Source organism: Mytilus edulis, chromosome 8 (genome assembly GCF_963676685.1).
Source record: "Mytilus edulis chromosome 8, xbMytEdul2.2, whole genome shotgun sequence".
In the NCBI taxonomy this organism is placed as follows: Eukaryota; Metazoa; Mollusca; class Bivalvia; order Mytilida; family Mytilidae; genus Mytilus; species Mytilus edulis.
In genome coordinates, this window is record NC_092351.1 from 12,575,103 (window position 1) to 12,599,848 (window position 24,746).

General features: G+C 32.0%; 2 protein-coding genes across 2 annotated transcripts; one reads left to right on the forward strand and one right to left on the reverse strand.

Annotated features, from left to right (window-relative positions):
- Window positions 1-857: 857 nt before the first annotated feature.
- LOC139484834 (uncharacterized) lies at window positions 858-10,507 on the reverse strand. The gene is made up of 9 exons (XM_071268825.1): window positions 10,399-10,507; window positions 9,343-9,547; window positions 8,465-8,767; window positions 8,185-8,257; window positions 6,545-6,594; window positions 5,921-6,019; window positions 4,921-4,971; window positions 3,769-3,819; window positions 858-2,625 (listed from the first exon to the last, which is right to left on the reverse strand). The coding sequence occupies exons 2-9, from the start codon at window positions 9,545-9,547 to the stop codon at window positions 1,340-1,342; spliced, it is 2,118 nt and encodes a 705-aa protein (XP_071124926.1). The 5' UTR covers window positions 10,399-10,507; the 3' UTR covers window positions 858-1,339.
- A 5,195-nt stretch (window positions 10,508-15,702) lies between these two features.
- Window positions 15,703-23,624, forward strand: LOC139484835 (uncharacterized). The gene is made up of 6 exons (XM_071268826.1): window positions 15,703-15,860; window positions 17,800-17,882; window positions 20,177-20,282; window positions 21,002-21,075; window positions 21,783-21,812; window positions 22,243-23,624. The coding sequence occupies exons 1-6, from the start codon at window positions 15,769-15,771 to the stop codon at window positions 22,926-22,928; spliced, it is 1,071 nt and encodes a 356-aa protein (XP_071124927.1). The 5' UTR covers window positions 15,703-15,768; the 3' UTR covers window positions 22,929-23,624.
- The last annotated feature ends 1,122 nt before the right edge of the window (window positions 23,625-24,746 follow it).

Here is a 24,746-nt window from a genome sequence, read left to right on the forward strand (position 1 = left end):
TTAATCCACCATTTTCTACATAAGAACGTAAAAGGTCTGTACCAAGTCATGACAGTTGTTATCGACTCGTTTGATGTGTTTACGCTTTTGATTATGTCATTTGATTAGGGACTTTCCTTTATGAATTTTCCTCGGAGTTAAGTATTTAAGTCATTTTACTTTTTAAATAATTATATAAATCATGTCATTATCAAATTACTGACAACTAAACTGATGGTTTACACAGCAACAATGTCGAATTAGTGCCATGAAAAGCATATAAATTTGATGCGTTAAATATTAACTAAATTTCAAACATAAAACAATAAACAGGCCCAGCTATATAAATTATGATATAAATATTTGACAAATTAAATACCGCAGAGGGTCATACTAGAACAGCCTAATCAATATAAGGTCACCCTTTCCTGGAATCTTAGTTCTTTTAATGATATATAAATTTGAAAACGGTAAAATTTAGATAAAACCATGTTATCAATCAAAATAGACTAATCTTTCTAACAAAACAATTTAAAGGCACATACTATATAGTTGGCTATAAAAAGACCAAAAATGTGTAAATTGCCTAATTCATAACAAAAGAAAGCAATTTAAAAAGCAGCAAATGTGGTGGACGTAAACTAACAACAACCTCCGTAATACAAGCTCCCGAATCGGGACATGTACAAAATAATTTGGTGGGTTTGCACATGTTTGTGAGTGCTTAACCCTCCGCCTAACCTTGGACAGTGGTGTAACAACACAACTTGAGAACCTTTTAAGATTTTCAAATTAACTTGAATGTTGACTTTTAGTTCCGAGTATCTGTTCATTAGGTGAGTTTGTAGAGAACGGGAATCAAAATAAAAGTAATGTAGTTTTTCATTTTCTGTTTTGTTAGTTTATTCATTTTTTTTTATATTAAAGTCAGTTATCGAAACATATTTTTTTCAACACGAAAACAGTAATGTATTACCATATAACTAAAACCTTATGTTATATCATATCAATTCTTATAAAATCAAGTTTATTATATTTTCATGAATATGTCAAATACAGCCTATAATTGATAAAATACCACAAATACAGCCTATAATTGATATAATACCAGATATAAAATAGGCAAAATCTATTCATTCTGTGTTGTTAAATATTCCTTGTCAACAACACCCCCCCCCCCCCCCCCAACTTTTAAAAGTGCCAAAACAATGACTACGAGCAATATTATCTGATTCTTGTCCATTTTTATCAATCGCGTTATCTTTCGTATCGTGGATCAATTTGATCTATTATCCAATGCTTTGCTCTGCTGTTATACATGCCTTATGTTACGGGTTCTAACTATCTTTATCCTGGTGATTTATTCTAATCCATTCAAAACACCAAGATAATCCATAAAACCCATTGCTCTCACGACGTCTATAGCTATCTGGTGTTTGTCTCCTCCCAAACGTCCCTTTAGATTTGTTAACAAATAATCAATAAATAAATTTCGGAATAGTAATGAAGTGTGCTGGGAGCTTGTGAAAACTATGTATGATTTTCCATTCTCTAGATCAGTCATCAATCTACGAAAATATCTGTATTTTAATTCTTTGGGGACCAAAATGTCATATTTTGAAATATTTTCACCAATTGACATAAGCCGCACCCTCTCTTTTAGCAGTGAGCTCTTGCCATGATCCAGAATAATTTTTAATATATTTGGACCAACACAATGCGCAAATAATATGAACAGCTTTTCATGAAGAGACGCAAAAGAAGATTCATTCTCTATGACATACAAGTCTTTCAACGCACAAAAACACGATAACAGTTCTTTTTTTTGCGACCTTCCAGTATAACTGGAGCGTCTTGATAGAAACTCTAATATACTATCGCATTTGGTGTTGTCTAAATTAAGTAATCTTTTCTTTACTTTATTTCCACGAATAACAAGAAAAGCCAACGCCAGATACAAAGGATCATCTGCTGTTTGAAGTTGCGTTACTTCCTCTTCTATATAATTGACAGGAAATGTAAAATATTCGATCATGTCATCAATCTTAGCCTCTTGAAATTTGGAACATAGCGACGGGAAAAAATTGTACAGCATAATCACTTCCGTATTGATACCATCTATAATTTTGTTTTTAATACATTTCTCCCCGATGTCTCGTCTCTCCTTAAGTGTCAGTTTCAGATGATCCAATAACAAATTAACATGGCAAAATGGTTCAATCGTCGCCATGGAAGTTACTGACCGATATATATACGATCGACAGGTCATAACTATTTTTAGATTTGAATTTTCTTTCAGGGTATCTTTTACAGAACACCGCTGTCGAGACCACCACTCTGTATTGTATTCATTCACGGAATATTTTCCAAATGCATCATCAATCAAATATATCTGCTTTCTGTCTGTTGAAGAATACTTCAAAATATCACCTGGATCTGAAATTATCCACACATCGAATTTTCCTTTTTCTTCAAGCTCCAAAGCTGCGCGAAATGTCGAAAAAGTTTTTCCACAACCAGCTGGTCCGGAAACAATCACAAACTGGTCTTTCCTAATACTATCTAATATTTCCAAATATGCCGCTGTTTTACCAACGTCATTGAAAAAATATGTTTTCCACTTTTCTTTTTTCTCGTTCTGTAATTCTAAAAGAAATTATATACATAATAATAGGTAGTACATACGGTTAGTACATGTATGAGTTAATAAATTGTTTTGTATAGGAAATTGAACCAACCGATGTCTGATTTATTAGGATGGCGTATTATACATTATTTATCAGGTTTGATTCCAGCAAAAATCAAACAGGAATTTATTTTGTCCAAGAAGCTAGGCGATGGGATATTAAGTGTTACCCTTGACCGTCTATCCCAAAAGTATTTTCATATATTATAAGCAAGATTGAGAGGGGGTATTCGTGTATTCAGGCAAATTAGTCTTTTATAACTAAATGGAAGATTTTATGATGTAAGATCTACTGAATTTTTAATTAGGAAATTGGTATCATATACTGGACAATGGTTATATTGTCATTAAAAGATAAGTTTACGTTAATAATAATTAAAATAGAAGCTCTGTTGCTTTCCACAGATCACAAACATTTTTATCGATTATATTAAAACGCTATACCAAGGACATGCATGTCCCAAACATTTAGTAATAATCTGCTGTTTTGTTTTAACAATTGGCATTTAATTCTTTTGAACAACAATACACATTGGTCATTCCGCAATTATGAATTATGCTTAACAAACTTTCACTTTAATACATAGTAAATAGAATTATGCATTATAAATGTATTATGTAAATTTCAGTTTAAAAAATCAATTGTAATGTATATTTATGGAGTCATCAGGACCATTTACAAATTAAAGTAAGAAAAAAATGTTTTAAATATCACACAAAATGTTTAGTTAAAAATAACCATAGGGTATTTGTTTAAAATTCTTCTTCCTGATTGTAGTGTTTCAACAAAGTCTTAGAAAACACATTAAAATTCAAATCGTTAAATGATGTAAAGAGTAATTTCTGTGGCCTAAATTAAAAATAAATAAATAAAGAAGCACATGTTTAGAGAAAAAACAAAGTTATTTTCACCCATCTACTTTTCCAGTTATCTTATTAATATAGATTGGTATGCAAAGATGTATGTTTGAAAATAATGGGTAATATTTATGTAAGTTTTTCTTCTTCTATATCATTAAAAGTGAAACAAAAAACATTTGTGAAAGAGAAACTAAACAGATGTATTTTAGCAATTCAGCAGATGGTAACTTATATATCAGTACCTATTATATCCGGCGGAATCTGGTTTTGTGGCTGACAAATCATTCCCATACCTAAAATATGAAGTAGAAAAAAACCCTGATTTAGGCATATAAATAAAGGCAAAAGTAGTAGTCGCTGTTCAATAGTCATTAATCGACTTAATTGAATCAAATTTGGGTCACAGACCAAAACCAATGAAAACAAATCAAATAAAATTAAAAAATTAAAAAAAAACCAACAACAACCCCGGAACAACAGAAACACTGAACTGCTACAAAACAAATGACAACATACAATATTGTGGTTATACTAATGTAGCAAAGTACAAAACGTTATGAATAGGACTGTTACATTATTGAACATCATGAGTTCAGTTTCATCTATAGGTGTATTACATAGCATAAAGAAATGTCAGGTCAATCTCCAAACTTAATTCAGTTCGAACATGAAGTAAAATATTTCATTTTCAAAAAAAGAAAAATCTTTTTAATCAGTCGCTTGCTTGGGGTACAATATTAGTATACTTAACAATCATGTTTTTATTAAATGAACACATTATCTATCCGGTAAAACATTTGATTTTAAATGCCACTGAAAATATTAATTTAAAAAAATTAACACGGGGCATTCATTTAATACTTCTTCCTGAGTGTAGTGTTTAAACAACGTCCTAGAAATGATGTTAAGAGTAATGTCTGCCGTCTAAATAAAAAAAAAAACTTCGATAAAGAATTACCCGTTTAGAGAACAACACATTTTTACCCATCTACTTCTAAAAATTGTCTCATTACTATAGATTGTTATGCTATTTTTTAAACATCTACTTCTAAAAATTGTCTTATTAATATAGATTGGTATTCAACGAAATATTTCTCAAATATACCAACATTTATGCAAGTAAACATTTTCCTTAGAACTGAACAAAACGTTTTATGTGAATATTGAAAACAGTGACTGATAGCTAGTAAAGTTATGCAGCTGATATACATGTGGGAATATACTTCTTTATGCATACCTTTGAGAAAGTCAATATACAAGTAGATGTTTAGAGTAATATTTATGTAACTTTTTCCATTTCTATATCGTTAAAAGTGAAACAAAAATATTTGTGAAAGAAAAACTCAACAGATGCCTTTTCGCAATTAAACAGATCGTAACTTATATATCAGTACCTATAATGTCTGGCGGAATCTGGTTATGTGACTGAAAAATTATTCCCATACCTGAAATTAGAAATAAACTGGTTTAATAGCAGTTCATTTTAATGTTATTTTTCACATGGCTATAAAAGAGGGAGGTTAAGCATGCCACAAAACCAGGTTCAACCCACCATTTTTTCCTGTAAAAATGTCCTGTACCAAGTCAGGAATATGGCCATTGTTATATTATAGTTCATTTCTGTGTGTGTTACATTTTAACGTTGCGTCGTGTGTTTTCTCTTATTTTTGAGTGTATATTCACATTGCTATAAGACGTGTCATGGTACTTGTCTATCCCAAATTCATGTATTTGGTTTTGATGTTATATTTGTTATTCTCGTGGGATTTTGTCTGATACTTGGTCCGTTTCTGTGTGTGTTACATTGTAGTGTTGTGTCGTTGTTCTCCTCTTATATTTAATGCGTTTCCCTCAGTTTTAGTTTGTTACCCCGATTTTGTTTTTTGTCCATGGATTTATGAGTTTGAACAGCGGTATACTACTGTTGCCTTTATTAAGCATATACTTAAAGGTAATAGTAGGATACCGCTGTATAATAGTCATTAATCGATTTAATTGAAACAAACCTGGGTCGCAAACCAAAACCGATGGAAACATTTCAACATAATAAAAAAACAAAAAACAAAACGGAGCAACAGAAACACTGAACTTCTACAATACAAATGGTGACACACAATATAGTAGCTAAGTACAAAACGTCATGCAGGAATGTTGAGTCATTTCACAACATGTGTTCAGTTTCATCTATAGGTGTATTACATAGCACGAAGAAATGCCAAGAAAAATCTACAAACTTAATTTAGTTCGAGCATGAATTTATATATTTAATTTTCTCAAACAACATATTTTAAGCAGTTGGTGTAGACGCTAGTACACTACCTAATCATTGTTATTAAATGAACACATTTCCTATCCGGTAAATTATTAATGGATGCAATAAGATGAACAGATTACCTATCAGTATGGTCAGCAAGGCGGTAAAGAAAATCATTATCACGACAAGTCCAATGATTATGCTGAGTATAATACTTGGGATCGGACTGGACTGGATACCTACAATAATGACATATAATTCACAACAGAGTTTAACCAAAACAAGGATGCTTTATATTACTTTTCTTTGAATAAAGATCTAGAGGTACCGATTTCATGTATAAAGTATTTTTTTTCATCATCTGTGAAAGGAGATAAGTAATTGCATATATTCCAAGTAAAAATGTTTACATATTTTTTTTGTTTTCGGCTTTGTGAAGTGTTTTAACTTCCTTAGAGTATTATAGTCTAAAGAACGATCTTAACAAACAACTCTCCACATGGTCTCTGTTTTTATGTTTTGATTTCAGCTCTCATCAGTTATATCGAAAAAGTTTCACCGTTTATCATTCAAAACGAAAATAATATGCGAATAAGTAAATAATGTTCGTTCATATTCATTTACCAATTTTGAAATATATATATAACAGCTAATTTAAAAACAAGTCTCCTTGCATTTTTTGTTTGCAATAACAATTTATGATTAAAAAGTTAATGGTATTAATTAATAAAAAACATATTGGCGATAAGTGATATTAAGTTTACCTTTTTCATCATCTTTCTTAGATATTTGCATTAATAATCTTTCTTTGTCTCTGCCAATAGAATATTACAACTGTTATATCCAATTGTAAGGCCAACCCTGATATGCATAAATTACCCCTTTTGCTGAGCTAATTTGTATATCTCTGCTTTCTGGCTACATTAATTACGATAAACACAGAATGCACGAAGTCAAGTAAAAATCTAACTTATATACTAGTATATTAATATTTATAGGATAATCAGAATAAAATTCAAACATCACCGTATGCATGATGATGAACTCTATATATTACTTGTGCGTTTTCTTTACGACAAAAGAGATGATTTCAGCTTCCCAATTGTGAACTTTCCATTTCTATGTAGGAACATTCAAGCAGCGCCTGCATACGGAGCATATATCTCCAAATTGATACGATATGACCGGGCTTGTATTTCCTATCATGACTTCCTTGATAGAGGATTGCTACTCACGCGGAAGCTATTAAACCAAGAGTTCCAAATGGTGAAGTTGAAATCATCCCTTCGTAAATTTTACGGACGCCATCACGAGTTGGTTAACCGTTATGGAATAACTGTTTCACAGATGATATCTGATATGTCCTTATGTCCTAACTACAATCCCCGTCCCTTTTTACGAATGTGACCCACCGAATTAGACTATTTACCGAATTTGTAATAAAACAAGCAACACGACGGGTGCCACCTGTGGATCAGGATCTGCTTACCCTTCCGGAGCACCTCAGATCACCCCCAGTTTTTGGTGGGGTTTGTGGTGCTTAGTCTTTAGTTTTCTTTGTTGTGTCTTCTGTACTATTATTTGTCTGTTTGTCTTTTTATTTTTAGCCATGGCGTTGTCAGTTTATTTTCTATCTATGAGTTTTAATTTCCCTCTGGTATCTTTTGATCCTCTTTGCTAAATTAACGGACGTAAATATTTCCATTTTCAATTTTATTAATCAGCCTGATATTGATTTTTCCCCCTCTTTTTATACTAGGGTACCAGTAGTATGAAACATTCCAAGACAACCGGAAGCACCTTCTTTGAATTATACTCGAACTTATATCAATGCATTGGGTTCACCTCCGAAATCGATATACATGTACTTGAAACTTACAGCCTACAATAGGAGATGGTGTTATGTTTTCATTTCCATGATTTTGTCCGTCCATGAGGGCATTTCATTAGAACGATACACTGAAATGAGCTTGTGCGTATCAAACTTTAAGTTTATGGTGAAGGAAGTTTACCATGAAGTTGTTGTCAATGTTGACTTCAAATTTTTGATAACTGTTCATCTCAAATAAGATTTCGCAACTCACTGAACATCGAATGTGGTTTAGCGTATCAGATTAACTTTTTGTTATGGTATTTTACCACGAAGTATAAGTCATCTCGATTAGAAACTTGGTACACATGTGCATTTTCACATGAACTTGAAACTATATGCCAAATTAGTCATGTTAGTATTGACTCAGTATTTCGTATTTCAAGCACTAAACATCAAAACCTGACAATGAGTGCAGTGCGTTGTATTCTACGGATTCTTTTTTTATATCTTGGATGGAGAGTTGTCTTATTGGCACTAATGCCACACATTCTTTTATCTATTTATTGACAATTAATTAATTACTGAAACTACCTATCTGTACTATCCGGTATCATACTGCAAGTTGATTTCATCCTCCAATTTGACAGGTTCACACAACTATAGTCTGAAATATTTTTAGAATATGTAAATAAACATACAAAAAATTTTTACTTATTTTATTTGTATCTTAAAATGAATGATTGTAAATTGCTTTTTGAGTGTGAAAATAAAAAAAAGTGAAAAACAAATTCGTCTAGACAATAAAACTAGATGACAAATGCATACTCCAATTCAAAAAGATGAATTGTTTGAAAAAAGCCTTTTTATTTACCTGGAGTCAGAAAAAAACCATATGAACATTGTTTTTGGTAACATGAACAATCTTCCTTTGATGGTTCACAATAACACGAATTCTTTGGCTTTTTGATAAAATCGTAACCTCTGCTATAATCACAGCGACATTTTCTGTTGGTTTTTGTAGTACCGTTGTCGTAAGTAACTTGTCCTTCTGCATTGCAGAGGGTCTTTTTAAATGCGCAGGTAGAACTACCATTCGTCCAGTATTTGAAGGGTTGATATATGTCATTTTCACAGTTGACGCCTTGAATGCCACCAACAATTACTACTTTATGACCTAAAATGATTTGAAAAAAGTAAATTAACTGTTTTGCGGCTGTTGACATTTGGTGAGAGGTCAATTATCAAAAGTTTTACATGTTCACTGTTTCTATGTGTCTGTTCTTTTAACCTGTAAACATGTAACTTTTGTTTTGCCTTCAATGTGTATTGTCCTATAGATTATGCTCTTGATATGATTAAGTAATTTCTTCCTGTTATTTTATACAAATAGTCATATGAAAGTAAATGGACACAAACAAATTATATCTGCATAAGATCTTATCAATATCATAATACCCCAACTGAGAAATAAGGTGGAGTTTAGTTGAATTTTCAGGTATCAAATCGAAGTAAGAAAAATAAACTCATAATTGAAATAAAGAATTTCACTGTACTGTTGATAAGAGTACAAAATAAAAAGATATACTCAGTTCCATGGTACAAATTTATGTTCGTTCATGAATATGTAAAATAATGACTGTATAGTAAAACGGAATTCGTTGAAACAATTTTGTAGACAAAACTGGATAAAGTTTTTTTGTTTCTAGAATTTTTTTATTTTTTTTACAATCATCTCATATATGGTCATACCTGCAGAATCAAATGTAGGGGTATCCTGACATATTTCTGTATATTTTCTATTGTTGTCATCATATAAACAGTAATATTGGTCTGCAAAATCACAAGTGATCTGAGCTCTTTTAAACCATTGTGATGTACTTGGACAGAAGAATTCGATGCAGAGATGAAGAGGAAAAGAAGCGAGTCCAAGGTGCACAAGCAATAATACATGCATCTGTAAAATATAAAGCTATTTGAAAATATGCATAAAATAATCCCAATGGCAGTCATATTTATTTTTTTACGTAAAGCATATTCCTCATGATAAATTATGCCGTTAGTTTTCTTGTTTAAATTTTAGCCCGAATTGGTGTGACTTATTTACACCAATATATTATTGTTCTGTGCAGAATGATAGTTTCCATTAATTAACCAAGGGATTCTTTCAGCGATTTGATCATATGTTATTGAAAAGCATGATAAATGCAACGTATCCAATTTCATTTCACGACATATTAATAAAATATATTTAAATATTAAAAGACCGCGAGTTTTATACACAAGTATCGACAAGTTGTTTTTATAAAGAAGGAAAAAGAAGTATTTCTAATGTTTTCTTCATTACATTTATATTCTTATATTTTGCTTATTGTGCATATTTTTTTATACATGATATACAAATGTTTGACCGAATTTTCAGCTGTTTAAATGTCAACAGTGTTAAAAATGTTAAATGATTTCCGGAAAACCATTTGCTTCGAAATTGGGTCATCGATCTTGTGAAATGCTGATCTATACCAAGTATTTTAAAAATGCATAAAATCCAAATTCTGCATAAAATTGTTAAAAATTAAGCCCATAAAGGTTGATATCAATTGTTACTTTGCATCAGTTTTACCTATATATAATTGAACTGATTTACAATGAAAATAATGCACGGCATTGAACAGAAAAGATCAAATGGATTCATCAAAGACCAAAAACATTTTGTTTTTCAAAAGGTGGTTGTAGCTATCTTTTCACAAAGTGTGTACTTTATAGAAAGCAAGTATACTAAAAGTTATAATAAACATTAAACAGACTTACCTGTAGGTTTGTCACGTGGTATACTATTTATTTGTGTAGCATAGACAAATATAGACGTCACAGTACTAATAGGTACATCTACCCCTTTTGCTCTCACGTAAAGGACAGGTAGGAAAACGAAAGAAGAAAAAGAAAATACCCAAAATTTGAAAATAGAAATTGTTGTGCGTAAACTAAATAAAAAATTCACATATACCACCTGGTTTTTTATTTTAACAGTATATATATTATTAAATCATATAAAAAGGCTGTTGTATAAAACATTCATCGAAAAAGTCTTCACAAGTGAAAACAAAATCATCAACCATAAGAAAGAGGCTTGATCAGTTTTTGAATAAGCGGTATTCAAACTACATAAAATTGTACCCTTATACTGGATATATGGGAAGTTGATTTGGGAATAATTGTATGAGATTGCTAATTGACAACTTTTAACAAATGTTGGGACATAAGAATAGCAAAACTGAATATAAACAAAACTTAAACAAACAAAAATAAAGACATGTAAAAAAAACCCAACAACAAACAAATAAAAAACCTTAGCTATATTTGTGGACGTAAACATAGTGTTGTATTTTTACAGAGCTCACAGCAATACACATAAAAAGGTTACAGGAACTACTTGCAATTTGGTCGATCAGACCAATGCGCTGACTCTGAAAAAAATTTAGGCGAACAAACAATGACAAACAACAACAAACAACAAATGGTCTTGGTAGCCTGATTAGGTAAGGCACAAAATATGGCGGTTGGGGTTAAACCGGCTTTACATATGAACCTTCACCTTTTTTCCCATCCATATAAAGGCAACAGTGGTATACCGCTGTTCAATAGTCATAATATGTCGCAAAAGGTAAACAACCTGAAAATCTTCACAATGCATCTACATGTACCAACAAGATGACCCCACTCTTAAAACAGCACACTTTGCTCGCAAATACAGGGAAGCTAGTCAAAGTAGGCATAGCAGTTGGAAGAATACTGCTGCTCAAGAAAAAAAAAACAAAACAAACAAAACAAATCCAGTTGAGAGCTATTACAAAAAAGAACATCCCAAACGAGTTTCGTTAAGTCTCCTCATAAGAGAAACTATATTTTCCAGATAAGTAAGTATTTATAACCATTATACCATCGCCGGAAATAATCATCCCCTTTAACTGCATTAATTCAATTCAATTCCTTAATTCAATCGACAAACAGAACTATTTAGCATTTTGAAAATGCGCCGATGAACACTAGTACTGCCTAGACAAATACAGTTATAGCGCACGTGGAGGTGTTGCTATCTTGGTCTCAAAATCCTTATCTCCGTATGTCACAGAACTAGTAATTGATAGCAATAGGATATATGATATGAAAATACGGATTTTTTGTGTAATTAAAATTTGCTGTTACAAAATATTAGAAATTATTATAAATTAAGGAATGTATCTCCCTCATGCAAAGCTCTGATTCCTTTCACGAATTTGACTATATTTTTTGGACCTTTTGGATTATAGCTCTTCATCTTTTATATAAGCTTTGATTTCAAATATTTTGGCCACAAGCATCACTGAAGAGACATGTTTTGTCGAAATGCGCATCTGGTGCAACAAAATTAGTACCGTTGATTTTATTACTACCACTGGGTCGATGCCTCTGCTGGTGGACTATTAGTCCCCGAGGGTATCACCAGCCCAGTAGCCAGTACTTCGGTACTGGCATGCAAATACGGATTTTTTGTGTTATAAAAATTTGCTGTTACAAAATATTAGAAATTATTATAAATTAAGGAATGTATCTCCCTCATGCAAAGCTCTGATTCCTTTCACGAATTTGACTATATTTTTTGGACCTTTTGGATTATAGCTCTTCATCTTTTATATAAGCTTTGGATTTCAAATATTTTGGCCACAAGCATCACTGAAGAGACATGTTTTGTCGAAATGCGCATCTGCTGCAACAAAATTAGTACCGTTGATTTTATTCCAGCAATTACACAACCTAACGAAGCATTTGTTAATGAACTTGAATACTTAATGGACACGTAGAAATCGTATTCGAACCACGGGACGGTGTATATTCTTGGCGATTTCAATTGCAAGATTGGTGGACCACGATATTCGTATACACAGGATCGTCGTAGTCAACTTCTTGAAAGTCTCCTTATTGACAATAACAGTACATCGTTACACGTTCTGGACTTTGCCAACGTGTCCTGTATGTACATTTCAATCTTATGAAGATGGTTTTAAAACGGGGATAGATCATATAGTTACAAATAACGAAAATAAACGAGATATTTACAACGTGTTTGTCCCAGGCGAAAAGCATATTTAACTTTTCTGATCACAAGCCTATTGCGGTTACTTTACTCACTGAACAATGTCATGCTGAAAGTGACAATTTATACGAAAGTGTTATGTCTGACAACGTCGCATGGACCAAAGCGTTAGAAACGAATTCCGTTAATGACTATTCATTTGCAGTTTCACAATTGGTATGGTCTGTTCAAATGCTGTCGCTACCAGCTACTAAAGAAGATATCGAGTTCGATTATAAGAATATTATAGATGCTGTTCAAAAAGTTGACGAGGAAACACTCCCACATAAGCAAGTTGTGAAACATATAAAGCCGTATTGGACGAAAGTCGTAGATTTATGACAAAAACATTGTTAAATAAGCGAAGTTTATGGATACTTATCGTAAAAGTTCACGATAGAAGCGATTAATTCTTTAATTTAATTATAAACACGAAAAACGGACTTTCAGAAATGAAATGGATAAAGCTTTCAACGAACATATAATGAACATTGCCAACAAAATGGAAGAGTCTATCAACAACGATCAAAGATATGTATGGTCGGTCTTGAAAAGTAGACATAAACAGAAAACTTTTTGTCGCGAACTGAATTTAAATGGAATAACTAATACAAACGAAAGTGAAATATGCGAAGCATGGGCGGACCATTATGAATCCATTTTACAGTTTGATAGCAAGTTAACAAATTCGATAAACAAATTTTGTAAAACATGAAGTGAATAAAAAAAAGGAAAGCGCAAAGGGAAACTAATGTTCCAATCGTTCCATTTGAGTTTGATGAAAATTTCAACATTTGTAAGAAGTTATGTAACAACAAATCTACTGGCTTAGAAATATAAGCATGTAAAATATGGTGGTAAAACATTGCAAAAAACACTCATTCTATCTATTCAACCTTATAAAACAAACACGTTATACTCTTCTAGATTGGAAAACTAGTGTAAATATACCGTTTTTTTCTTCATTGGCTAGAGGTATAGGGCAATGTTGCGCCTGTCCCAAGTCAGGAGCCTCTGGCCTTTGTTAGTCTTGTATGATTTTTAATTTTTGTTTCTTGTGAATAATTCAGTATGACGTCCATTATCACTGAACTAGTATACTTATTTGTTTAGGGGCCAGCTGAAGGACGCCTCCGAGTGCGGGAGTTTCTCGCTACATTGAAGACCCATTGGTGGCCTTCGGCTGTTTTTTGCTCTATGGTCGGGTTTTTGTCGCTTTGACACATTCCCCTTTTCCATTCTCTGTATGCGCAGTTCTGTATTATTCAATGGTAGACTATCTCGTTGGTTTGAACTAAAACGCGGCGTTCGCCAAGTTGGCGTCTTATCAGCTCTGTTATATTTAGTGTATATAAACGATCTTTTAGACTCTAAATGGGGATGCGCTATTCTAGATATCAGTGTAAGCAGCTCTGTTCGAGCCGACGACATTGCGTTACTCTCAACAACAGAAAAAGGAATGCAGCACCTTATTAACATTTGTCAGACTTATAGCGAGAGCTGGGCATTCAAGTTTTCTCCGACTAAACGCAACGTCTTACATTATTCAAGGAAGAACAAGAGTGTTTCAAGCAATCTTACTTATATAATGTCATCATACCACTCGTGACGTCTACCAAACATGTCGGTATTCTTCTCCACTGTAAATTTAGATCAATGGACCAGACATTGAATGCGTGCAGAGTGTTGAGAGCTACTGCTCTTTCAGTTCTAAATTCTTGAATTCATCCATCAATTTAAAACCCTTTGACGTGTTCTAAGATAATACGGCAAATATGTTACAGCAAAGCTCTATATGGTTGTGAGTTATGAAACAATTTGACTCAAACAGAACTTACGATGTTAGAAAGATCTCACAGATTTGTGTGTAAAATTATCCAAGGACTTCCGAAACGAACCCGTTCTGATAAATGTACAAGTCTTCTTGGTTGGTTTTCAGTTGAAAGCATTATCAACAGATGTAAACTTTTATTTTTTGGTAGGTTGAAGTCTTCTGCGTTACCAAAACGAATAATGATAAGCAGACTAATGGGATTCACACATAAATGCGTTCCTGAACAACTTGGTTTTATACCTGATATCTATAAAGCAGCCGAAAAATATAACATGACAGATTATATTTTGAATTTTGCAAATACTGGTTCTTTCCCATCAAAATCACTTTGTTCGGTATCAGGCGATAATGACTTTTATATGTTTAGACATACTGCAATCAAACCGCATAAAGCATGGACAATTGCTAATCAATTTCATGAACTACGTTTCTCCGCCAAGTATGTTATTGACTTATGTTCTGTAGTACGTTATGAAGATGAACATTTTTTTTGGTGACAAATGTGGCAAGTTCCTCTTGAATATTGTTGAACACTTACTGGTATCCTGTGCTTTTATACAAGACAAACGAGATGATCTAATGCAGGACATAATTAACGTTACTCCATTTCAATTCGGTGTTTTTATGGACAGTCTTTCAGCACATGAATTCACATGTTTTCTTATATTAACTTGAAACATTAACTATAATTCCTTGTTTTTTTTAATTTTCTGATTTATATATTTCATGTACACCAAATCTCTATGATAGAGGAAATAAAGTTATGTATATGTTGGAAACCTCTGTCTGGTGAACAGTTATTTTACAATTATGACCATATCAATGACAAACATTAAAACATTTAAAACATAGAAATTTGAGGGTATTGTAAATCAGTGAAATATTTAATCACCAGATTCTATTTGCTCAAATTGCTCTTCCCCTCTTCAAAAAACTGTGTAGCCCTTATTTAGAAAGAGTTAAAAGAACCTTAATCTATAAAAGCCAATAAAATATTCATGATTAATAAAACATGAAACCCGGAAACTTTTTTTCCGCATTATTTAATTGAAATTGAATAACAGAATATTGCTCGATTGTTTCCGTTCAAGTATAACATTCACGTTTTATTGGATGTAGGTATTTGGAATTACAATTAAACAATAGTATATCAAGCCGGAAATAACGCATTGTTTTTGAATTGATAAAACAATTATTTCCTTATATTCGATGTAGATGTAAGTGATGTCCCAATATGGATGCTGTCCAAATAATTTTTTATTTTGTTTTATTCTATCTGCCAAGAATTAAATGTGTTAAATTGGGAGTTTGCAGCAAAGAAAAAAGGTAACATATACATTGATTTGAATACCAAAGTGCAACCTCCCCTATTGCTGCAGTGAATGTGTATTATTCCTTATAAAATATAATTCGGGATCGAAATGATATAGGATTGTTATACATTCCTCGAAAATAGATCGTTTACTATATATAAGTTTAGCAATATATCAAGCTTATTAAACCTTTGAACTTTTTATTGGCCTTGTCTTTCTTTTTAAGTGACAATTATTTTGTTTCTATTTGTGGTATCTTAATCCCGTATTCCCAAGTATTAAAATTTATTTCCGTTACTTTCCGCAGTACTTTATTGCATACACATGGTTTAATCTACATTTTCATTTTTTTCAATAGAAACTTGGGTACTTTTTAATTGTTTACCACAGACTGAAATTAAATTTAAAACCCCCAAAATCTTGTTCTTTCTTAATAATATCCCAGCCTTTTACAGGTCTCTATTTTCTCCAAGACTAGAAAAACATTTTTTTTTATTATTTCGTCCATATATAATATAAGAAGATACGGAATGAATGCCAATTAGACTGCTCTCCACAAGAGACCAAATGACAAAGACTTTAACATCTAAAGTCACTTTAAAGCGTCAACAATGAGTTAAACCCATATCGCATAACCAGCTCTAAAATGCACCGAAATGACATATGCAAATCTATTTAACACCATTTCAATAGCAACCCAACGCTTATAGAAAATATTACATTTTCAATACAATTGAATGCCATATTTCTTCACTTGAGAGAAACATATGTTAATTTATCGGTTTTTTTACTGGGAAATCACGATAATTCATTGCAACCAATGTAATATATACTATTTTGTTAAGGTAACACAATACAAAGATTTTTTTTAGATCCAATCTCCAACTTCTAAAATGCTGTAACTTTCTTAAAACTGCATATAAATTAATACTAGAGGTATCTATAGATAGATAAAAGATTAATCTTCTAAATGATTGCAATATTTTTGTTATGCAATCATTATGTAATCAGTTATTATGCAACTTATGGCAAATTATGGTCAGTTCACCTGAATGAATTTAAATTTAGCTCTTTTATCTCTATAGCTACGCAAGAAATTTTAACGTTATTTTAATCAACACAGCAGGAGCTACAAAAGGAAGTCTCAAATTATCGCTATCGTATTCCATTCTCTCATAAATTTGTAATTAGTGTAAACATCTCTACCACATTAAAGTAGATAATGTATGATTAGGTGTAAAATTTGATCTATACATTCTAATCAAAATCTGAGACACCCTTTTGTAGATAATGGCTCAAGGAACAACATATTATGAAATCAACCCTCTTCGGGGATCCATGAAGAAACTAATTTCAATTGAAAATTGAAATTTCTTGTAAAATTTTGTAGACACAGTTATCATTATAATTAATTACATAATTGTTGTATAATATTAACATTGCATTAATATGAAAGAGTAATCTGTTATCTATCCATATATACCTCTTTTATAAATTTTCAAGCATTATAAAGAAAGTTACAGCATTTTAAAACTGGGGAATTGGAGGTATGAAATCTTTGTATTGTGCTACCTTAAAGCGAGTTTGAGTTATCGTAAGAAGTGTTGATCGACAGATGGACTGATATTGTTATACCATAATACGTCTTCGATGGGTGTATGAAAATGAGGAGATCCGGTATGATTGTCAATGAGACAGCTATCCACTAGAATTGAAATGAAGTGACAGTAAGCAAGCAAGCCAGGTTATGGCTTTCAACAAGACAAGGCCCCGCCATGAAAAATTAGAAACAATTCAAAAGAGAAAAACTAATGGCCTATTCAAATACAAGTTTACAAAAAAACATATATCAAAGACACGAGCCAACGACAATTTGTACTACAAACTATTGACTTAGGACAGGTTGATACGTTTTGTTCAAAATTAAAAGATATGAGTATATATATTTGCAGTGTTATTGTCAGTGGACAAACCGTTATTAGAACATTATACTTTTGTTGTCGTCATTATGAAGAAAGCAGTGGAATATGCGAAGGTAATATATGTATATCTACTTGTTAAATGGAAGTTTAATGTTACTCAAATGTCAAATAATTGGAGCCGGGATAGACTGCATAGATAAATGAGACGTTACTCTACGAATTAATTATTAGAAAATATGTTATTAATCTCGAATTTTATATAATTCACTGCGCGAAATGAATACCAATAACATTTTTTGCTTCTACAGTATTATAGAAGGAACGACAAAGACAAGCATATTTAACTCAAACCAATATCGAATGTTGATATATTTATTTCCCAGGACGTTTATTTAGCAATAAACCCCATTGACTAGTGGGATGTAGGAATATGCAGTCACTTCTAGTAAGAATGTCGACGTTATCAAAATGGTAAAACGGAAACATACTTGCCTGTTTAGAAGCGTGTTTGACACAAAGAGAACAACAAGTCACACTGCAAGGGACAGTTCAAGTACTGCTAAAGTAACATCCGGCGTACCCCACTGAACAATTTGAGGACCATTGCTGTTTCTCCTATACATAAACGACATAGGGTACGACATAACATCAATGATTCGCCTGTTCGCTGATGATAGCTTACTTTACCTAGCTAACGATATCAACAAAGGATACAATAACCAAAAAGAGACAAACCATCAACTTCAACTGCAACATCAATGGACATATCTTGGAATCAGTTGCATCAAACCCATACCTAGGAGCTGAATTTACCAACACAATGGCATGGGACAAACATGTTAACGAAGTTGTCACTAAAATAAAAAGAGCACTAGGCTTCATTCGAAGAAATGTTGGATTCTGTCCTGAGGAAGTCAAGAAACAAGCCTATCTTGCCCTTGTCAGACCTCACCTTGAATACGCTTTATTAAAAGCAACTACCCAAGAGAGTCTGGAACAGTTACACGACTTTTAGAAGAATTTAACCTGATACCACTAGAAGCCAGAAGAAAAATAGCAAGTATATCGCTCTTTCATAAAGCCATCCATGAAAAGGTTGCTATACGGCCTATTCCATTGCATATTCTAAAACCAAGAAGAAATTTGAGACTCCAACAACCGAATATTAAAAGATACGTACAGATCAGGCCAAACAAAGATATTTAAAGTGCAGCTTTTTTCCGCAGACCATAAGAGACTGGAATAAACTACCAGACGAACTATATATTAGAGATTGAGAGCAGTGAGCAATTCAAGACAAAACTCACCAACCTTCTCTGTAGTTGCCAACCAACACAAACAAAAGGTAGATGATGCTTTTAACCAGCACCTGAACATAAATTTTGAGCACAATTTGGAACTTTTGTTTATCAAATGTTATATACAAATTTTGTGTCATGTTGGAAGACGTCAAACTAATATTTATACTTGAGTGATGGGTTAAAGTACCTTTTTCGTAATTGAAAAGCTCAATAGTACTCCCTGCACGTTTAAGAACCCTTCAAATAGCTCTAAGAGGTGTCTGTGCATGGCCCGAAAGTGCTCTCGTGGTCTTTATCTATTTCCTTTGCAGAGATTACCTTAATTACTAGTTTTTTTTGTTAAAATGCTTTAGTTCTAGGGCGTATAAGAGATACAAACTCATAAAAGTTTTAATAGGTTTTTGAAGATATATTAAACAGTGGCAATATGGCAAATTTAGTGCCAAGGTTTTTTTAAGCGTCTCTAGAAAAAAATCCAATTGCTTTGTCTCGGAATAATGAAATGATATAGGAATTAGTTCAATTTTAAAGGACATTGGTATTTGAATTTCTAAAATAATCAAAGTAGAGTTGAAAGGAGTTAATAAAAAGCCTTAACCGATAATTCCTAAGTTGCTCTTGAACATCTTGTAAGGAATTAAAGGTTCAATTTGGTAGAACGTTATGGAATATTCATTTCAAATATGCCAACCAAAAACGTTCATCGCACGTGACTTGGCACCAAATTTTAAATGAGTAATTCGACGATCAAAAGTGAAGCAGGAATCGGTTACAATTCCACGACTGCTATGTGACTCCCTTTCGATTTTTTTGCATAGTACGTAATTACAGGGTAGTATTATAGTTTTTTTGGTTTACTATTGTTTTGCCTTTTAGCAGTTTTCTATCTTGTAAACTGTCCAGTTTTCTTGGACTGTATTTTTTTGGTTATAATCTATTCTTGAAATATTACATGTATCCCTCTTTTTGTATACTCTCAATATTTCCTCCACTATCATGAAATTATTACTTATTCCAATGACATAATACATATGTTAATACAATGCAAGGACGCATTACAATAGCATAAAGTAAATTGATAAAATATGTTTTTTTTTAAATTTTAGAATGCGATACAGGATATGAATCTAATGGAACAAGATGCGAACCTTGCAAGACGGGTCAGTTTGGTATAAAATGTGCAGACACATGTCATTGCAAAACACACGAAAGGTATGGACTTATATTTTGTACTACACCAAACTTTACATGATAATATAATGTTAATTCGAGAGGATTATTTCTTTTCAATGTAATATGTTAATGACGTTCATTAAAATTACAAAATGGCAGACACAATCCTCTTTCAGTTTAGAAGGCATGTGAACGCATTCTTTTGTTTTTGTTTCGAATTAAAAGCTGTTTAAATGATTTGCTATTCGAAAATCATGGATATATTATCTACCACAAAAATACTAAGAATTTTTTAATTGTGCTGTGATGATATTAATCATAATCTGTATTGTAACCAAATCTTTACTATAATAAAATGAAGGGATGAAGCCATTTACTTTTTTATGCAGGTAAACGAAACAGTGAACCAAAAAAGTGAATTATAGTTTTCAAGATATATTATGTTATCGACACACTGTCTGAAAACACAGAAACGAAATAACACTGTATTGTTGTCAATATAATTGATGTTATGCGACTGTTATATAAGTGAGAGGTTTGGCTATCTATATAACCAGATAAATTCAAACTATCATTGTCTACATAAGAAGATGCCCGCAACAAGTTAGGAATATGACCGATGTTATCCATTCGTTTGATGTGTTTAAACTTTTGATTTTTACATCTGATTATGGACTTTCGGTTTAGAATATTCCTCGGAGTATTTTTGTTATTTTACCATTTATCAATAATTGTTATATTTTTCTTCATTTATTCAGCTGTGATCATATTCGGGGATGCATACAGTCCACAAATCAGCTTATAACAGGGGAACATATAACTCCTATCACAGGTAAATAATTAGGGTGAAACAATTTAGGCATTTCCTTTTCAACTATTTTAAGAGAAATGTATTTTGTCCTATCATTTTTACCGATTTACTACTTGTAATTTTTCTATGATCATTGAGTTTAAATTTCTATTTTGTGACGGGCATTGTCCAGCAAGCTGAAGATATGCGTATACGTCCCTGTCTCCTAATGATGCAAAACAACCGTCATTGACTGAAGATTGCAAACAGATGTTCCCAAACGCTTGCTTGCTTTCTTGAATGATTGTTTTTGAAGAAAATAACCCAACTTAATAAGATGACTATTCCACATTTTCATTAAAAATATTTATATAATATTAGATATCTACCGTTCCTAAATTATATAAATTAAAAATGGTAATTACAAATACATGTATCAACACTTCTTTAAAAATAATAGATATTTTTTATACATTAATGGTGCAACATGTCAAGCTTTCAAAGTAGAGTATACACATTTGACAAAAACTACCCATGGTCTGACATCAACACTCATTTTGTAGGTGCAAAGGTTGTTTTGTAAATACTTAATCGGTACCTCCTCCTATACCTAGATATATTTATGAATGTAAAAGGAAAAGCCAAACATTAATTTGTCTCATCAAAACCATTATATTTTTTATGAAATGCCTCAAATGAAAGTAAAACAAAACCATTCTTTAAAATTTCATGATTTTTGTTTGTTATAGAGAAGACAGCAAAGGACTCTGAAAATGAAGGTAAAATATTGAAACATGATAATTAGAAAACGTTGTTGTTTATCTTCACACATTTGATTTTGAATAAAATAACAAAACTAATATGTACTATAATAATAAGACAGCAATGACATTAATGGTACATATTATACTACGGTAGAAACCCATTTCAATAGTTAATGTGTCTCCAGGGCTAATCGATTTCAAAATATATATTTGAAATCAAAATAATATATGAACGTTTTTAAGAGAAATAATTCTTTGTTTGACATCGTAGTGTGTTATATTTTTCGGTTTATTTCAGTCTTATACAGCATAATTAGTAATATCACTCAAATAAGGAGACCTTGGGGATATTATACATTACAGAGAAAACCTAAAAGTTTTCAATTGTAATATTTCTTCACTGTATAGTTTTGGAAAATCTAATATAAAAAATTATTATTTTTAGGTTTTCTAAACAAGGAGAGTGGTGTATATTTTGGTAGTTTCGGATTACTGGCATTTGTTATATGTATTTTAATGGCTTATATCTGTTATAAAAAGGGTAAAAGAAAAGCAGGTGCAAATGTGCCTAAACAAAATACAAACGAATTGGCAATGGATATAAAATGTCTTGTTCATGGGACCAAAGGTGAGATGATCACAAATGAAAATGATTATGACGAAATTGACGAGAGGTACTTGTCCGATGTTAAATTGGCAGTAAATCAAGAAAAAGATATCAAGAAAAAGGAAAAAGTTCAGCCAGGTGGAAGCAAACATTCGAAGAAAGAAAAAAACAACAGTTCTAGCAATCCTTACCAACTAGTTGTTTCTTCTGCAGTAGATGTTCAAGAGTACTCATCCCCTGAGAAGGGAGACAACTCGGAGGATAATTACCGGGATTCGGGGTACCTTCATCCATATCAACCACTGTCACTGGATACCAAAATTCTTAAACACGACTATACTGAATGTAAAGATTTAGATATTGTCGAATCTAAAGCCACAATAGACAATACAGATCTTAAACATGACTATACTGAATGTGAAGATTTACAGAGTGTTGAAGCCCTTACCAGAAACACTAAAGAAGACGATGCAGATAAAGAATTCGAAGCAGTGAAAGAAGAAGACACATCTCTTTCGGTTTAAATATGAAAATGAAACCGACTTTTTTATGAGCAAAACTTCAAACTAGAAATACGATATTTTAGCAGAATCAATGTATCTGAAACAACCTGTACATATATTGAAATATTGTTTTGAATACAAAAAACGACACATTACATCGCAATCGCTTCTACTGCGGAACTGTGATACTTATATATCAAAATCCAGAATGATTATTGCTAAAATTTAAATTAATTCAACGCTTGCGGGATAAATCAATTAATTCACTAAATGTGTTACTTATAGGAACAAAGAGAAATTTTCTTTTAAAATTGCACCAGTGCCATGCAATGGAATCAAAGATTTTCTATCTTTATAAAACATTAAAATTTCGGTTGTTTACCGTGTTCACAATGGTATAAACATACACATTATGAATTCGTAAAATTAGCTCTCAAACTGAAAATTTCATAGATTTGAGGACTTTTATTTTAGTTTAAAACCAAAACTAAATCGAAATGATACGCTTTACCAAAAATCTAAAATCGGTTTAAAGCAATTTTAGAAATATTGCTTTTCGGATATAAATTGAAATACTTCGGTTAATGTCGATTTTTTTTTGAAAACACGCAACATAAATTTAATACCATACATTATATAAAACAAACTAGAAGTACTTTTTATGTGGTTTTTATTTTCTTTTATGGAAATATTAAAACTTTTGAAAATCTGAGTGCCAATAAGACAACTCTCCATCTAAGTCACAATATGTAAAAAGTAAACAATTATAGATCAAAGTACGACCTTCAACACGGAGCCTTGTCAAACACCGAACCAACAGCTACAAAGAACCCCAAAATAAATAGTGTAACACAATTAAAACAGGAAAATCAACGGTCTAACCTATATATAACAAAAACAAAAACGTGAAACACTTATCAACCATACAAACAAACGACAACCACTGAACTGCAGGTTCCTGACTTTGGACATTTGCTGGACTTTTTTGTTTTACAATTCAAAAGCAGTCCTGTTTGTATTAAAGTTCGTTTGAAGTTTACAACCTTGTTATTTCGACCATTCTAGATTTAATGAAACAAATACAGCGGAATTGATCTGGCCTCCTTTTAAATCGGTCTACATTGTAACTACCCCCATTATCAGAATCAAAAAACAGTCCGAAGAGCATTTTTATTGGTATATATGCAATGTGCAGATCTTTAACTATCGATCTTTTTATCAATATGTGGTCTAAATCAGCACAGATCTATGGAGACTTGTGGAGACTTGTGTACACAAATAATAAATTTTATCCTTACTGCATGTACCTGTATCCAGTCTGGGGCTATCTCAACCATATGTTGTTCGTTGTTGTGTTATCTTTGTATCTCCTTTTTAAGAGAAGAAGTGAATAAAAGAAGATACGATGATTACTTTAAATACTGATCTTCAAGGTAAATTCAAAAGGGTGAAGTTCTTAAACTTGAAAAAACATGCTCCTAGATATGGCTTCCTCTGTGTCATTTCGAATCATTTATATCGAATTTTACAACATAGGTCTTTGCAGTAGCAAAATCTTTGACAAACGAGAGACGATTTCAATTTTCCTCATTCAAACAGGAGTATAACAACTTTCCCCGCGCATGCAGTATACATTTCCAAGTCATACGATATTTATGTGCTTACATATGCTACGTATGCTTTGTCAAAAAAACGTCGCGTCCATTGTCTAAAAAAGTCCATTGGGAAGTACAGATAAATATTCACTGTCTCCTTCACAAATGGCTTTTGATTATGTTTTTATTTCTTTACAGGTCCGCCTTTGTCTTGTCTTCAAATTAATACTTTCCCTTTGGTCGT

What these genes read in the sequence shown, in the direction of transcription:
- LOC139484834 (XM_071268825.1), bottom strand. Translation starts at nt 9,547, where the DNA reads ATGCATGTATTATTGCTTGTGCACCTTGGACTCGCTTCTTTTCCTCTT. An exon ending in CTTGCTGACCATACTGATAG is followed by an intron (nt 4,972 to 5,920) that starts GTAATCTGTTCA and finishes TTCTAATTTCAG; the next exon opens with GTATGGGAATAATTTTTCAG. An exon ending in GATTCCGCCAGACATTATAG is followed by an intron (nt 3,820 to 4,920) that starts GTACTGATATAT and finishes TTCATATTTTAG; the next exon opens with GTATGGGAATGATTTGTCAG.
- LOC139484835 (XM_071268826.1), top strand. Translation starts at nt 15,769, where the DNA reads ATGGATGCTGTCCAAATAATTTTTTATTTTGTTTTATTCTATCTGCCA. An exon ending in AAGCAGTGGAATATGCGAAG is followed by an intron (nt 17,883 to 20,176) that starts GTAATATATGTA and finishes TTTAAATTTTAG; the next exon opens with AATGCGATACAGGATATGAA. An exon ending in ACATATAACTCCTATCACAG is followed by an intron (nt 21,076 to 21,782) that starts GTAAATAATTAG and finishes TGTTTGTTATAG; the next exon opens with AGAAGACAGCAAAGGACTCT.